Raw genomic sequence first — 14,191 nt, 5'->3', positions numbered from 1 at the left:
TGTTCTGAAGTGTCCCCCGGCCACAGCCCCCGGTTAAACCAGCTGCCTTGGTCAGCCCCACACTCCAGGCAGAAACTCCAGGGCAGAACCAGGCCTGGTCCCCTGTGGGTCCCCAGACCCACTCATTTCAAGGAAAGGCCAGAGGGAATGAATGAATGAGTGAGTGAGTGAATGAGCCGCTCTGGCCTCTCAGCTTCAAGGCTCACTCCTGAGTGGCTACATGGTGCTTCCCTGCAGGGTGATGTCCTGACCACCAAGTACCAGGTGGACCTCGGGGACGGCTTCAAGGCCATGTATGTGAACCTGACGCTGACCGGGGAGCCCATCCGGCACCGCTATGAGAGTCCCGGTATCTACCGCGTGTCTGTCAGGGCAGAGAACATGGCTGGCCACGATGAGGCGGTGCTCTTTGTCCAGGTCAACTGTAAGTTTGTCACCCTGTGAGAGAAGCTGGCTTTGGGGGAAACGTAGGGAATGCCTCAGGACTGCCCTAGGCCCCTGGTACTCAGGACGGCCAGCCAAGGGCAGGGAGGCAGCGAGGCTGGGTCAAGCCCACACCCCTGATTACCCATACAATAGTAGGGTGGGGCTGGTAGCTGGTGGTGATACTGATGATAGTAGTGGTGGTGGTGGTGGTGATGCTGCTGGTGGTGGTGGCGGTGGTGGCGGTGGTGGTGATGGTGGCGATGGTGGTGGTGGCGGTGGTGGTGGTGGTTGTGATGCTGGTGGTGGTGGTGGTGGTGGTGGTGATGGTGGTGGTGGTGGTGATGGTGGTGGTGGTGGTGATGCTGGTGGTGGTGATGGTGGTGGTGATGGTGGTGGTGATGCTGGTGGTGGTGGTGGTGGTGGTGGTGGTGGTGATGCTGGTGGTGGTGGTGGTGGTGGTGGTGGTGATGGTGATGGTGGTGGTGATGCTGGTGGTAGTGGTGATGGTGGTGGTGGTGGTGGTGGTGGTTATGGTGATGGTGGTGGTGATGCTGGTGGTGATGGTGATGGTGGTGGTGGTGAAGGGGATGGATGGTGACAATATTGGTGATGGTGACAGTACTGGTGGTGGTGGTGATAGCAATGAAGTTGCTGGTGACAACAATCACTAAGCAGCCTCTGAAATGCCCCGTGCCCTGATATTGTCTAACTCTGGCCTTTTCGGGTCCCACAGCCCCCCTGCAGGCCCTCTACCTGGAGGTGGTTCCTGTCGTTGGCATCAACCAGGAGGTGAACCTCACAGCTGTGCTGCTTCCCTTGAACCCCAACCTCACCGTCTTCTACTGGTGGATCGGCCACAGCCTGCAGGTGCGCTGGCCTCACCCTGCTCAGCCCTCCTTCCTGCAGGCTCCCCCGGATGCACAGTGGGACAGAGCGTGGCCCCAGGTGTTCAGCAGGAGGACCCAGTGCAGAGCACACTCCTCAGCCTTGGGCCCCTCCTGGGGCAATTGAGAGGGACATGCTGTGGCGTTCCTTCACTCCTCACCCACTGTGGGTGCCTGTTCAGGGCCCGTCTTCTCAATGGTGCCAGACGAGTCAGACTAGATCCTGCCTTTTCCTGGGAAAGGGGTGGGAACACAGTGGCTGACTGAGTTGGGGGTGACAGGAGTTATGGGGACAGGTAGGTGGGCTGCAAGAGAGCTCCAAGAAAGGAGGGGCATCTACAGTGAGGGGCCCCGGGGAGGCTTTACGGAAGAAGAGGTTACAGGGGCTTAGCAGCCTCACTCAGAGGCCTAGGTCATACCCTGTCTGCAGTGGGGAGCCACAGATAGTTCTTGAGTAGGAGAGAGCCCAGATCAGCAGAATGCCAGCACTGGGGGCAAGACCCAATGACGGGCATCCTCCACTCACTCAGCAAACAGCCCAGCACCGCCAGGCAGGACGCCTCCTACCAGCGGCTGAGAGCCCTGACAGAGGCCCAGCCAGTGGAGGGGCTGAGGGCTCTGGATTGGGTTTCTCTGGAATGGGGAGGGTTGAGACGGAGCTCAGGGTCTGGGTTCGGGTCTCGCCTCCACCACTCCCAGCTGCATGCTCCGTGCACATCACTTCACCCTGCAGAGCCTCTGCCTCCGCATCTATACCTGTGGGGGCGGGGGGCTCTCCTGTCTGTGGGGCAACATGACGCCCACCCTGCTAAGTGTGCACCACCCCCACGGTGGGGTCCTGAGCTGGGCGCTGGCTTGGTGCCATGGATGCCGGAGCCGTGGCTCCTCCACAGCTGGCAGGGTCACGTGTGCGGATGGGAAGATGACGTGGGTCAGAGAGTGAAGGTCCACCCCGGCAGCCACATCAGGCCTCCTAAATACCCATGTGAGAGGGGCCTTGGGAGCTGTTGAGAAGGAAGGGGGTGCTGGGGTCTTGTGCTCCTGCTGTGTTGGCTTAGAACCAGGTGCCCATGAGGTCAGGAGTTTGAGACCAACCTGGCCAACATGGTGAAACCCTGTCTCTACTAAAAATACAAAAATTAGCCAGGCGTCGTGGTGCATATGCCTGTAATCTCAGCCACTCGGGAAGCTGAGGTGGGAGAATCACTTGAACCCAGGACACAGAGGTCGCAGTGAGCCAAGATCACGCCACTGCACTCCAGCCTGGGCGACAGATGGAGACTCCGTCTCAACAAAAAGAAAAGAACCAGGTTCCGCGCCATGCATCCTTGGGTGCTGCCAACACAGGACATCCATAATGGGCCCATTTGCTGATGAGAACAAGGGGACAGTGATGCTCTCAGTGAGGCAGTGACCACAGGCCAGCATCCCCCATGGCCGCTGCCTTGCCCAGCCAGGACCCTGAGCCCTGCTGTGCCCCTGCAGCCCCTCCTTTCCCTGGATAATTCTGTGACAACGCGATTTTCGAACACGGGCGAGGTGCGTGTGACGGTGCAGGCCGCCTGTGGGAACTCGGTGCTGCAGGACTCCAGGGTCCTCCGTGTGCTGGGTGAGTCCTCCGGGGTCTGGCCACACGGCCTCTGCACCCCTGCCGCTGTTCGGGGGGCTGGGCCACATGGGTTTCATAAGCCATGGACATCCTGATCACCCTGGGTGGCCCTGGGGTGAGGAGGGAGGGGCTGGATAAACACAGCCCCGCCCAGTTAGAGACCTGGGCAGTCTCCCAGTCTCTCTGGCCTCAGTTTTCCCATCTGCAAAATAAATACTGACAACTCCCGTGTCCCAAGACACTTATGGGACACAACATACAGGGAGCAGGTCACCCAGCAACAAGAGAGCCAAGTTTGGGTACTGGCTCTGCCTGCCTCCCAGGCCGCTGCCCTCCTGGCGCCTCCGGCCACCTGAGCATTGTCTCATGAATGCAGATTAAAGAGGACTCCCATCTATAGACATGCTGAGCCTCCTGTTCTGAATCCGCACCCTCATTTCTCTGCGCTCACTGGGGGCTCTTGGCCCTTCGTGGGAGATATTGACAATAGTAATTGGTCCTAAGACTAGAGGAGACCCCCCTCTTACCCTTGTCCCCGTCATCACAGCAATAAACCATCGTTTTGCTGTAAGAAGAGCCTCTACTGTGGACAGCAGCCATCAGTTAAATATTTAGCTGGACAAGTATGCAAAGGGTTGGGGTGCACACACAGGCCCGTCACACCCTGGAGGAGGCTGCCCTTGGCTGTTCTTCATTCATTGCTGGCCCAGGAGCTTTGCAAAGGCCATCACCACCCTCATCGTAGGATGTTGGGTTTGCAGTTCTCAAAGCACTTGTCCCTTGAGCCCCTTAGCCCTGCATAGCCTCCTCCCACTGTTTCTATGTGAGAAAACTGAGGCCTGAGAAGTGGAGAGGTTAAAATTTAGCTCTGAGGCCCCTGATGACTCTAGAATTGGGCTCTGAGCCATGGACCATAGGAAATGTGGGAAAAAGAAGAAGACAGGGCCTCTGCTCTCAAGGAACTCTTAATTTGGTGGGGGAACCAGCCAGTGGAAGTCCATGGATCCCTGAGGGATGAGATGCAGATGTCATAGGGTGTGTTCATCCTTGTGAGTCAAGGAGGCAGATCTCACAGAGCAGGCTAGGCGCACACCAGGCCTCCCTCCTGGGTCAGTGTGTCTTTGTCATCATCACCAGCATCTTTGTCACTGCTGTTATAAGAAGGCAGCCAGTGACATGGGTCCTGCCTGGGACAGGCCACACTGCCGGCACCCAGGGGGGAAGCTGGTTCCCAAACACAAGATCAGGGCTGCTCTCAGCCTGCTCGAGAAGACAGTGGGGCTGCTGGGCCCTGGGATCTGAACCCGGGGCTGACCTGATGGCTGAACCATCCAGGGCATGCGGCTGCCCCCCACACAGGAGCCATCAGATCCAGGCTGTCCAGGACTGACCAGTCTCTCTCCTCTGCCTCTTTCCAGATCAATTTCAGGTCATGCCTCTAGAGTTTTCCAAGGAGCTGGATGCCTACAACCCCAACACGCCCGAGTGGAGGGAAGATGTGGGCCTGGTGGTCACCCGGCTGCTCTCCAAGGTGTTGCCCAGAGCCTGGAGCCTCCCCAGCCCAGTGGCGCTTCTAGCCTCCAGAGAAGCCCAAGGGCCCCCGGGGCACCCAGGGCAGGGAGAGGCTGGTGGCACTGCCCTGGCACACGATGCTGTGGCCTTCAGGCTGGCTGGGGGTGTTAGTAGCTATGATGGGGGTGGGTGGCACTGCCCTGGCTCAGGGGAGCTGCAGCTGGAGTGCCACCTCACAGGGGAGGGACCACAGGCACCTGTTTGCAGGAGACCCCTCTTCCGCCCTCCAGTGGTCCGGAGTCTCTTTAAAGCAATTTTCCTTCATTCACTGAATTTCTCTTCCGGGCTGGACACTGGAGATGAAAGAAGAGTCCAGTGTGCTCACAACCTTCTGGGAGCTCCCAGGAGGCAGGCGTCAGGGTAGTGGGACACCAAGGCCCTTGGCCCCCCAGTGAGGGAGACCAGTCCTCTAGAGTCATCTCAGGCTGTCACAGGCTGGGGCCTGCTCTGACCAGGCTTCCCCTCCTCCTGTGAATAATGCTGGTGAAAGGGTCCTGGGCACTGAAGGATGAATAGGGGTTTGCCAGATGGAAGTGCGTGGAGTGTGACTTCCAGGCAGCAGAGCCCCCTCCATGAGCAGCGCCTGTGGGTTGAGGGAGTTCTGTGTGGGTGTGTGACCCTAGCTGGGCCTGGGGTGTTGGGAATGGGAAGGGGGAGGGGGCCGGGTCTCGGACCTGGAGGGTGTGGTAAGGAGCTTTGTCTGGGAGGACAGTAGCCAGGGAGAAAGGTGCTCACTCTGGTCATGGTCTGAAGGGTGGACTGAGGGCCAGGCCTGGCCAGGGGGAGGCCGGTGTGAGAGCACAGGGCCTGAATAGCAGGGCTGGGGTCCCGGACAGCTGGGTGTGGGAGGTAGCTCAGGGCACCCTGGGACCCTGGAGACATCCCCACGCCATGCAGGGGTCAGGAATGGTTTGTAGGACAGGCGTCCAGGACTCAGGCCAAGAAGGGAGAGAGGGTGTTTCTGGGGGCCCTGGCACAAGGCAGGGGATGAGGAAGACAAGCAGAACAAGGGAGCTTCACTGTCCCCACAGGAAACCAGCGTCCCTGAGGAGCTGCTGGTGACTGTGGTGAAGCCGGGGCTGCCCACCTTGGCTGACCTGTACGTGCTCCTTCCCCCTCCCAGGCCCACAAGGAAGAGGAGCCTGTCTAGTGATAAGGTATGTCCTGCGGCCACTGGACCCCCAGGTCTTCCTGCACAGCCCGAGGCTCGGGTCATTCACAACAAGCAGGAACGTCTCAGTGGCTTATGGCACAAAGGCCTCTTTCTGGCTGCATCACAGGCTGACTCAGGGTGGCTGGCCCTCCTCTACCTGTGGCTATACCCTCTGGAAGTCATGCAGCCTCTAAGGTCACTGTGGCAGAGGTAGTCGGGAGAGGGCACAGGCTGGACCACCTCCTGAGGGGGACCCACTCACTTCCTCTCCCATATCATTGGCTGGAGATGGTCACATGGCCCCAACCTGACTGCCAGGGGCTTTGGGAAATGTGGGTAAGCACTGCCAGGGAAGACACTCAAGGGTGTGGGTTCCAGGACCGAGGAGAACTCGGCCCCCATGCAGTTGGCAAATGGCTTCATTACATAGGACAAATTCTAAATCACAGCCCTCATGGAGGGGATAAAAGACCTGCCATGTGACAGGCGTGGGAAGGGGACACAAAGATGAACCAGAATCCCTTCACACCCACTAGGGTGGCTCAAATTAAAAAGCAGACAATTCCAAGTGTTGACATGGAAGCAGAGAAATCAGGACCTCTCACACTGCTGCTGGAAAGGGTTCAGCTGCTGTGCAAAACGGGCTGGAAGTTCCTCAGTAAATTACACCTAGAGTTACCATATGACCCAGCACATCCACTTCTGGGTGCATACCCAAGAGAAACAAAAATATACGTCCACAGCGCATGGAGTCATAGTTAGGTGACTCACCGTAGCCACAAAGTGCTCATCAGGTGATGAGTGAAGAAACAAAGTGTAGTCCAACCTTACAATGGAATATTCTTTGACCACCAAAAGGAATGAAGCCCTTGACACTTCTGAAAGCACGGACGAACCTTGAAAATGTGATGCTAAGGGAAAGAGGCCAGTGGCAAAAGACTAGGAAATGCCCTGAGCAGGCGACTCTGTAAAGACAGACAGAAATGGGTGTTGCCAGGGGCTGGAGGAGGGTGCATGGGGAGTGAGTGCTAAGGCTAGGGGAATTCTTTGGGAGAGGATGAAAATGTGCAGGAATTAGATAGTGGCAATGCTCGCACAACTTTGGGAATATACTAAAATGCCTTAAATTGTATACTTTAAAAAAGTAAAGCCGGGCACGGTGGCTCACGCCTGTAATCCCAGCACTTTGGAAGGCTGAGGCAAGAGGATCACAAGGTCAGGAGATCGAGACCATCCTGGCTAACACAGTGAAACCCCATTTCTACGGAAAAAAAAGATTAGCCAGGCATGGTGGCACACTCCTGCAGTCCCAGCTACTTGGAAGGCTGAGGCAGGAGTATCGCTTGAACTCAGGAGGCAGAGGTTGCAGTGAGCCAAGATTGAGCCACTGCACTCCAGCCTGGGTGACAAAGTGAGACTCCGTCTCAAAAAAAAAAAAAAAAATAGTAAATGTTACTATCAGTTTCTAAAAATGAACCAGAAGCTCACATAGCCTGCACTGGTCATGGAGACCGATGTTCACTCAGGTGATCTGGAAGGCGCAGCCAGCCCGCGGGAAGGGCAGTGCACATCCCAGCATACCCATGCAGTGCCACATCCCATTTTACAGATGAGAGAAGGGAGGCTTGATGAGGGCCCCAGTCAGGAAGGGCCAGAGGCAATCAAATAGCAGAAGTGCTTCTAGACCCTAACCACAAGCTATCTGGAAAGGAAATCAGAAAAACAATCCTGCTAACAGTAGCATCAAAAATTAAAAGTAAAATAAACTGCTTAGGAACAAATTGAACCAAGGAAGTGAAAAACTTGTGCACTGAAAACCAGAAAACACCAAGGAAAGACTGTGAAGACACAAATCGATGGAAAGACATCCTGTGTTCATGGATTAGAAGAATTTATATTATTAAGATGTCCATGCTGCCTAAAGTGATCTACAGATTTAATGCAATGTCTGTCAAAATTTTAATGATGTTTTTCACAGAGATAGAAGAAATATTCTAAAATTTGTATGGAATCACAAAAGGCCTGAAATAGCCAAAGCCATTTTGAGCAAAAAAAAAAAAAAAAAAAAAAAAAGCTGGAAACATCACACTCCCCAACTTCAAAATGCACTACAAAGTTACAGTAATCCAAACAGCATGGTACTGTCATAAAAACAGACACATACACCCATGTAACAGAATAGAGAGCCCAGAAAGAAATCCATACATGTACGGTCAGTTGATTTTCAATAAAGCTGTCAAGGAGACACAATGGAGAAAAGAGAGTCCCTTCCATAAATGCTGTTGGGAAACTGAATATCCACATGCAGAAGGATGCAGTTAGATTCTTACATCCTCTACAAAAACCAACTCAAAATGGATTAAAGACAAGTATAAGACCTGAAACTGTAAAAACACCCAAGGAAAACATAGTGAAAAACTATGCATCAGTCTGGCCAATGCCGTTTTAGGTATGACCCCAAAAGTACCTGCAGCAGCAGCAAAAACAGACAAATGGGATGATATCAACTGAAAGACTTCTGCACAGCCAGAGAAACAGTCAGAGGAGTGAAGTGAAAACCCACAGAACTGGAGAAAAGATTCATAAAGCATACCTCTGACAAGGGGCTCACATCCAGAATACGTAAGAAACTCAACTCCAGCCAGGAAACAAGCGACCCGATGGAAATTTAGGCAAAGGAGCCAAGTAGACCTTCCTCAAAGGGAGACACACAAATGGTCAACAGGTATGTGAAAAAACATGCTCAACATCTAGAATCATCAGGGAAATGCTCATCAAAGCCACGGTGAGACAGGCCTCACACCTGTTAGAATGGCTACTGAGAGCTGACCAGCGCTGTGGAAGGCGGCCGGGTCTCCAGCCCTGCCCAGTCCTGGGTGATGACTGATGCTCAGACCCAGGAAGGAGCGAGAGGGGCCGGGAGGGAGCCCTCCTGTGCACCAGGCACCTCAGCATTTGTTGCGTCATGCAGACCTCAGAGGAGGATGCCCATGGCCCACAAGGCTGGCTCCCTTCTGGCCACCACCCTCTTCAGCCATAGATGCCCCCCACCCTGCATCCCTTACCCCACAAGCCAGCAACACGTCCTGGGATATCCCTCCCTCAGGTAGGGAGTCTGATTCACCTGTCCTGCCCTGCCTCATTCTCTTCTTGGTCTTCCACCTCCAGGAAGCCTTCCCTGACCACCACTGGGGGATGGAGCCCCTTGGGGCACCCCTGCCTTTCCCTAACTTGACGCACTCCATGGCCTGTGTCCCTTTTGCATTCCCAACTAATACGAGAGTTTGTGGAGGGCAGAGCCGCGTCTGGGTCGCCTTTGTGTCCCATCCATGGTTCTTGGCGAAAGTTCCCTGGTGGCTGATTATTCTCATGGTACACAGAGGCTCAGCAAGGCCAGGTGGCCTGCCCCCAGCCCCATGACTCCAGAGGGTCCAAGCAGGACCCACACCCGTCCACCCAACTCTCCCATCCCCCACTGGTGGATCCCAGGGCCACTCCCCAGCTCTCCCCACCACATCCCCACCCCTCTGGTGAATCCCAGCAGACCATGCTTCCTCCCCCCATGGAGGACCCCCACCTCACGCTCTCCATCAGAGAAGGGCCCTTCTTCCCCTTACCCCTGTGGCAGATCCCCTCCCCCACCCCCATGAAGGACCCCCTCACTCCCCTCCTGGAGGAGGACTCCATCTCCCCTCTTCTGGTGGAGGACCCTTTTACTCCCCCGCCAGGTGGAGGACCCCCCCAATGGAGGTCCCCCTCACTCACCCCCCAGGTGGAAGACACCTGCCCCGGTGGAGGCCCTCTTCACTGTCCCCTCTGGCGGAGGCCCCCCTCACTGTTCCCCCAGGTAAAGGACCCCCTCTCCCCTCTGGCGGAGACCCCCTTACTGTCCCCTCTTGGCAGAGGCCCTCCTCACTCTCCCCCCAGGTGGAGGCCCCTCTCACTGTCCCCTCTTGGTGGAGGACCCTCTCTCTCCCACCTCACTGTCCCCTCTGTGCTTGCAGAGGCTCGCCGCCATCCAGCAGGTGCTGAACGCTCAGAAGATCAGCTTCCTCCTTCGAGGTGGGGTCCGGGTCCTGGTGGCGCTGCGGGACACAGGCACAGGTGAGCTGCCGGGAGCACCCCAGCAGAATGGGTGGAGGGGGCATCCAGGCCCTGGAGAAGGCATGTCCCTGCAGGGCCCTCAGGCAGACGGTCCACACCCCCTCCTCGTGGGTGTTCACCTCTGAGGGAACCAAGAACCCACCCAGGTCAGACCCAGGGCCCCGCTCTCCTCCGCAGAGTCCCCGTGGAGCACGGCTCTTACCTGACACCCACGCCTCGGGTCTCGGATGAGCTCTGCCCCTTCCCTGCCCCACAGGGCTGTCTCCTTGGTCATCGGTCATCCTTTCCCCTTTGGGGCAAAAGCTGAAGCTGAAGAATTTTCTCTGTTCTGTAAAGACACTGTGCCCTTGAGACTTGGCAGGTTCACCCATGCCAGCATCAACATAGCCGGGGAGCTCTGCCCACAGCCCCCATTCCCTGCCAGAGTCAGGTAGAGGGCAGGGACTTCAGGGTCACACAGGTAGCACTCTTGGTCTTTTACGGCCTCTAGCCCTTCTCAGCCACATCAGGAGCACCAGCCACGGGCATGGAGGCTGGGGCAGGGACAGGCAGGGCACAGCCGGGGACAGGTGGGGGATGGGCTGAAGACAGGTGGGAAGCGGGCCAGGGACAGGCAAGGGACAAGCTGGGAATGGGTGGGGGACAGGCTGGGGACAGATGGATGGGCCAGGGACGGACGGGCCAGATGTGGGCGGCGCCTGTGGCCCTCCGCTGACGACCGCTTTGCTTGCAGGCGTGCAGCGGCTGGGCGGCGGCGGCGGCTACTGGGCGGTGGTGGTGCTGTTTGTCATCGGGCTCTTCGCGGCGGGAGCATTCATCCTCTACAAGTTCAAAAGGCAAGGCCCTTGGTGCCCTCGCCTGCTGGGCTCTGACCATGGGGCAGCCAGGCCAACTCACTCAGGCCGCTCTGGAAAGGGCCCCAGCAGGGCCTCAGGAGGGCGTGGTGAGAGTTTGTGCCTGTGGTGGGCTGCAGGGGGTGGGGGGCGCTTGCCTGGCTCCGTACCACCTGCAGGGTTCCCAGAAGAGATGGCCACCACCACTCCCAACCCAGCAAGCATCGCCCACCCCCTCCTCACTCTGCCCAGAACATTCCGGCCATCCTCCCATTCAGCTCCACCCACCCAGCAGGGAAGACACTGCCCATCTCACAGATGAGGAAAGCGGGCTCAGAGAGGTTAAGCCACGTGCCCAAGGTCACACAGATAGCCAGCCTCAGAGCTGGGACCTGACCCGAGCCCACCCTTATCCCAGGCTTCCTCTGCTGCCCGCCAGTCCCTTCCCTCCCCTCGAGGGCTCTTGAGAGCTACAGAGCTTCCTGCCAGGCGCTGCCACTGGGGAGGGCTCTGGGCAACCCCGTGAGGGAGCTGCTTGTGCCGAGGCTGGAGTGGGGCAGCAAGAACAGCATCTGTTTATTGGGAGGGGCTTTTGTACCTCTCTTTCTTTCTGAGGCTGTTCCCTGTCTATGAAATGGGTGTGATCCCCCCATGCTGGGATGCGTCTTGGCCACCCTGCAGGGCTTGGACAACCGGAAGTTCCCTGGACATTAGACCTGGAATGAGCAAGGTGACCCAGTGGCATCGCCAGGCTCCTTCCCTGCAAACGCAGCTTCCAGATTTGGCCCTGTGGCTTCTCCCCGGCCTGCTGCTTCAGCTCTGGGGGCCTCAGTCTCCCCGTGGGATCAGCCTTGAGGACCGTCAAAGGCAATAGCTCACCCTTTCCTTTTGGCTTATTTGGAGCCTAGAGCCCTTCCCCGACACCAAGCCCCAGCCACTCCTCCTGCCCTCGTCCCACTGCCTCTGATGCATTGGTCTCTGTGGGTCTTTCAAGTAATAGTTTTATGTGTGCCCCACGCTGCAGACTGGCCTGCACTGGGACACAGCACAGACTGGGAGTGCCTCAAGGAGCTCCTTACCTGCCTTGTTACTCAGTTCCACCCGAAGGGGTGGCCTGAGGCACTCAGAGCTGAAATGGAGAATCTGGGAGGACTTCCCTGAGGAAGTGACTTCTGGTGGGGATCCTGAAGGATGAATAGGAGTTTGTGGGGCAAAGAAGTAGAATAGGGTCCAGGCTGGGGTCTTTCCTAATTTCCAAACTCAGAGAGGCACTGGCTTCCTAAGAGGTTCATCCAGGGGTTCCCTAGGCACTGCAGATTCAAATCAAACCCGGCATCCTCTTCCCCCAAACCTGGTGCTGAGCAAATGCCACTGTCCTCTGCCAGGTGCCCAGGCGAGGAATCCCACCTCCTTCCCATGTGCTCCCTCCTCCAGCCTGTATCCCACAGCCACTACAAGTGGGGTTTGTCACAACGAGGAGGTGGCAGGGGCGGCCTTCGAGGCCAGGCTTTCAGGTCCTGAAGCCAGGCCCCTCACTGCCCTGGAAACAGAAGCAGCTTAAAGTTGGCGCTGACAAACCCCAGGGGCCGTGAGTCCGAGCTCTGGAGTTGAGTGTATTGGGCATGGGCAGAATCGGCCCCCTCGAAGACCCCTCCCTTGAGCGGCGTGTCTTTGGATGAGATTGGGTGTGTTCGAGGTGGTGTGGCCGTAGACATGCTGCGTCTTCAGATAGACGAGGGATGCACTTGACCCTTTTGAGAGACAGGTGCACACTCCCTCTGCCCATGCGGGCGTTTCTGGATCGCCTTTAGATGCGCCAGGCTGGGCACCTTCTTGTCTGCAGGAGAGCTGCAGGCCATTTTGTTTCTGATGTGGGGCCGGGGACCCAGTGGCTTCCATTCGGAGGGACTGCCCTCGGCCTCAAGGCCCTGATTTCCTCCCTGTGCCCTGCCTGTTTGGGGCCAGTCCCAGGCCATTCCAGCCCCACAAGGGACTTAGCCTGCAGAGGGTGTGACACCTGCCCAGAAACACACAGGTGCCTCCCAGGGAAGGGGCTGCCCTGCTCCCCGCCCCAGCCGCTGTCATGCTCCCCGTCCCACCTTGCCAGGCCCATCTTCAGTCTGTTCAAAATGCTGCAGCCTTCAAATCCAGAAGGAGAGCCACAGAGAGGCCAAAGGACAGGCAGCTGCCAGCTTCCTCGTGAGACGAGCCTGGGGTGGTAACGGCAGAAAAGGCCTAAAACTGGCTGGCCACAGGCACATCAGGGAAAAGGCTGTTGGGAGCCGTCAGAGCGTCTGGCTGCCGCTCGCAGATGGCCAGGTCTCGGGGACCTGGACACCGCGGTTGCCCCCCCGAGGCAACCCCAGGAACAGGGAAGCCCCCTCTGGGCACTTTTCCACAGGCCAATATGACAGACCCCAGCCAGCTCTGCCCCTTCTGGGCCTCTGCCCAAGCACCTTTTACACGGGGCTGTAAGGACTGCAGGGTGGCCCCGCATGGTGGCTGAGGACAGGATCAGTCTCAGAGACCTGGGTCACACCCCTGCCCTGCTGCTGACTGGCTCCGTGGCTCAGGGAGTCCCTTTTCCTGAGCTTCAGTTTCCCCATCTGTAAAAGAAGACTCAGAAGGAGTGGCAAGGAGGGGAGAAGGGGAAGAGGGAGAGGAGGAGGAGGAAGGAAGGGGGCCGGGCGCGGTGGCTCACACCTGTAATCCCAGCACCTTGGGAGGCCGAGGCGGGCGGATCATGAGATCAGGAGTTCAAGACCATCCTGGCCAACATGGTGAAACCCCATCTCTACTAAAAATACAAAAATCAACCAGGCATGATGGCTCGTGCCTGTAATCCCAGCTACTTGGGAGGCTGAGGCAGGGGAATTGCTTGAACCTGGGAGGCGGAGGTTGCAGTGAACCAAGATCATGTCACTGCACTCCAGCCTGGGCGACAGAGCAAGACTCTGTCTCAAAAAAAAAAAGGGGGGAAGGAAGAAGGGGCTGGGGAAGCAGGAGCAGGCCCCACTCGGGCAGGCATTCTGCTCTGGTTTCTCTTGCATTGCCTCTGGGGTGTGGGTTCTGAGCATCCCGAGCCCTGCAGGGGAGGTCGGCGGCACGCTGCCCCCCGAGAGCTGTGCTGGAGATGGCCGCAGTGACCGGCCTCACCACTCCGCACGCCCCCTGAACATCAGCGTCATTGGAGCTTGGCCCAGGCACCCGGAGAAAGGCAGTTAGAGAGGCGCTCGCTGCCCCGGGAGGAGAAGGCAGGCCTGGCCTCTCAGGACTGACAAGGGAGGCTGTGGCAGGGATGGAACTGTGGCCTCTGTGGGTGACACTTTTCCCCATTCTTCAGGCCACCTGGGGGCCTGACTGTGGTGTCCACGAATGCCCCAGATTCATTGTCCACAGTTTGAAGAGTCCGGAAGGAACCTGGCTCGCCTCACACCTGGGGACTGGGGGAGGGAGGAGGGGAGGAGGGAACAGAGGGAGAACCTTGAGGGGGCCGAGAAACTGCCTGAGGAGGCGGGGGTGCAAGTGGCCTCCCAGGCCAGGCTCTCACTCATTCAGTTCCTGCCTCTGGGGAGATGGGGGGCCATGGCCATGGAGCACAGTTATGGGG

General features: G+C 57.6%; 1 protein-coding gene across 7 annotated transcripts in view; it reads left to right on the top strand.

Moving 5' to 3' along the window:
• The window catches only part of SORCS2 (sortilin related VPS10 domain containing receptor 2), a 587,909-nt gene that overhangs the window by 567,038 nt on the left and 6,680 nt on the right, over positions 1-14,191 (top strand). For all 7 annotated transcript variants that reach the window (XM_032254109.1, XM_032254110.1, XM_032254108.1 and 4 more), the window contains exons 19-25: positions 238-424; positions 1,160-1,293; positions 2,796-2,919; positions 4,338-4,450; positions 5,523-5,648; positions 9,649-9,748; positions 10,482-10,584. In XM_032254109.1, the coding sequence (XP_032110000.1) occupies positions 238-424; positions 1,160-1,293; positions 2,796-2,919; positions 4,338-4,450; positions 5,523-5,648; positions 9,649-9,748; positions 10,482-10,584 (887 nt within the window). The remainder of the gene's footprint in view (positions 1-237; positions 425-1,159; positions 1,294-2,795; positions 2,920-4,337; positions 4,451-5,522; positions 5,649-9,648; positions 9,749-10,481; positions 10,585-14,191) is intronic.

Source organism: Sapajus apella, unplaced genomic scaffold, assembly GCF_009761245.1.
Source record: "Sapajus apella isolate SASKATOON/1434 unplaced genomic scaffold, GSC_monkey_1.0 scaffold85, whole genome shotgun sequence".
NCBI lineage: Eukaryota > Metazoa > Chordata > Mammalia > Primates > Cebidae > Sapajus > Sapajus apella.
Note: the sequence above shows the minus strand (reverse complement) of the source record. Positions and strands in the feature narration are given on the sequence as shown.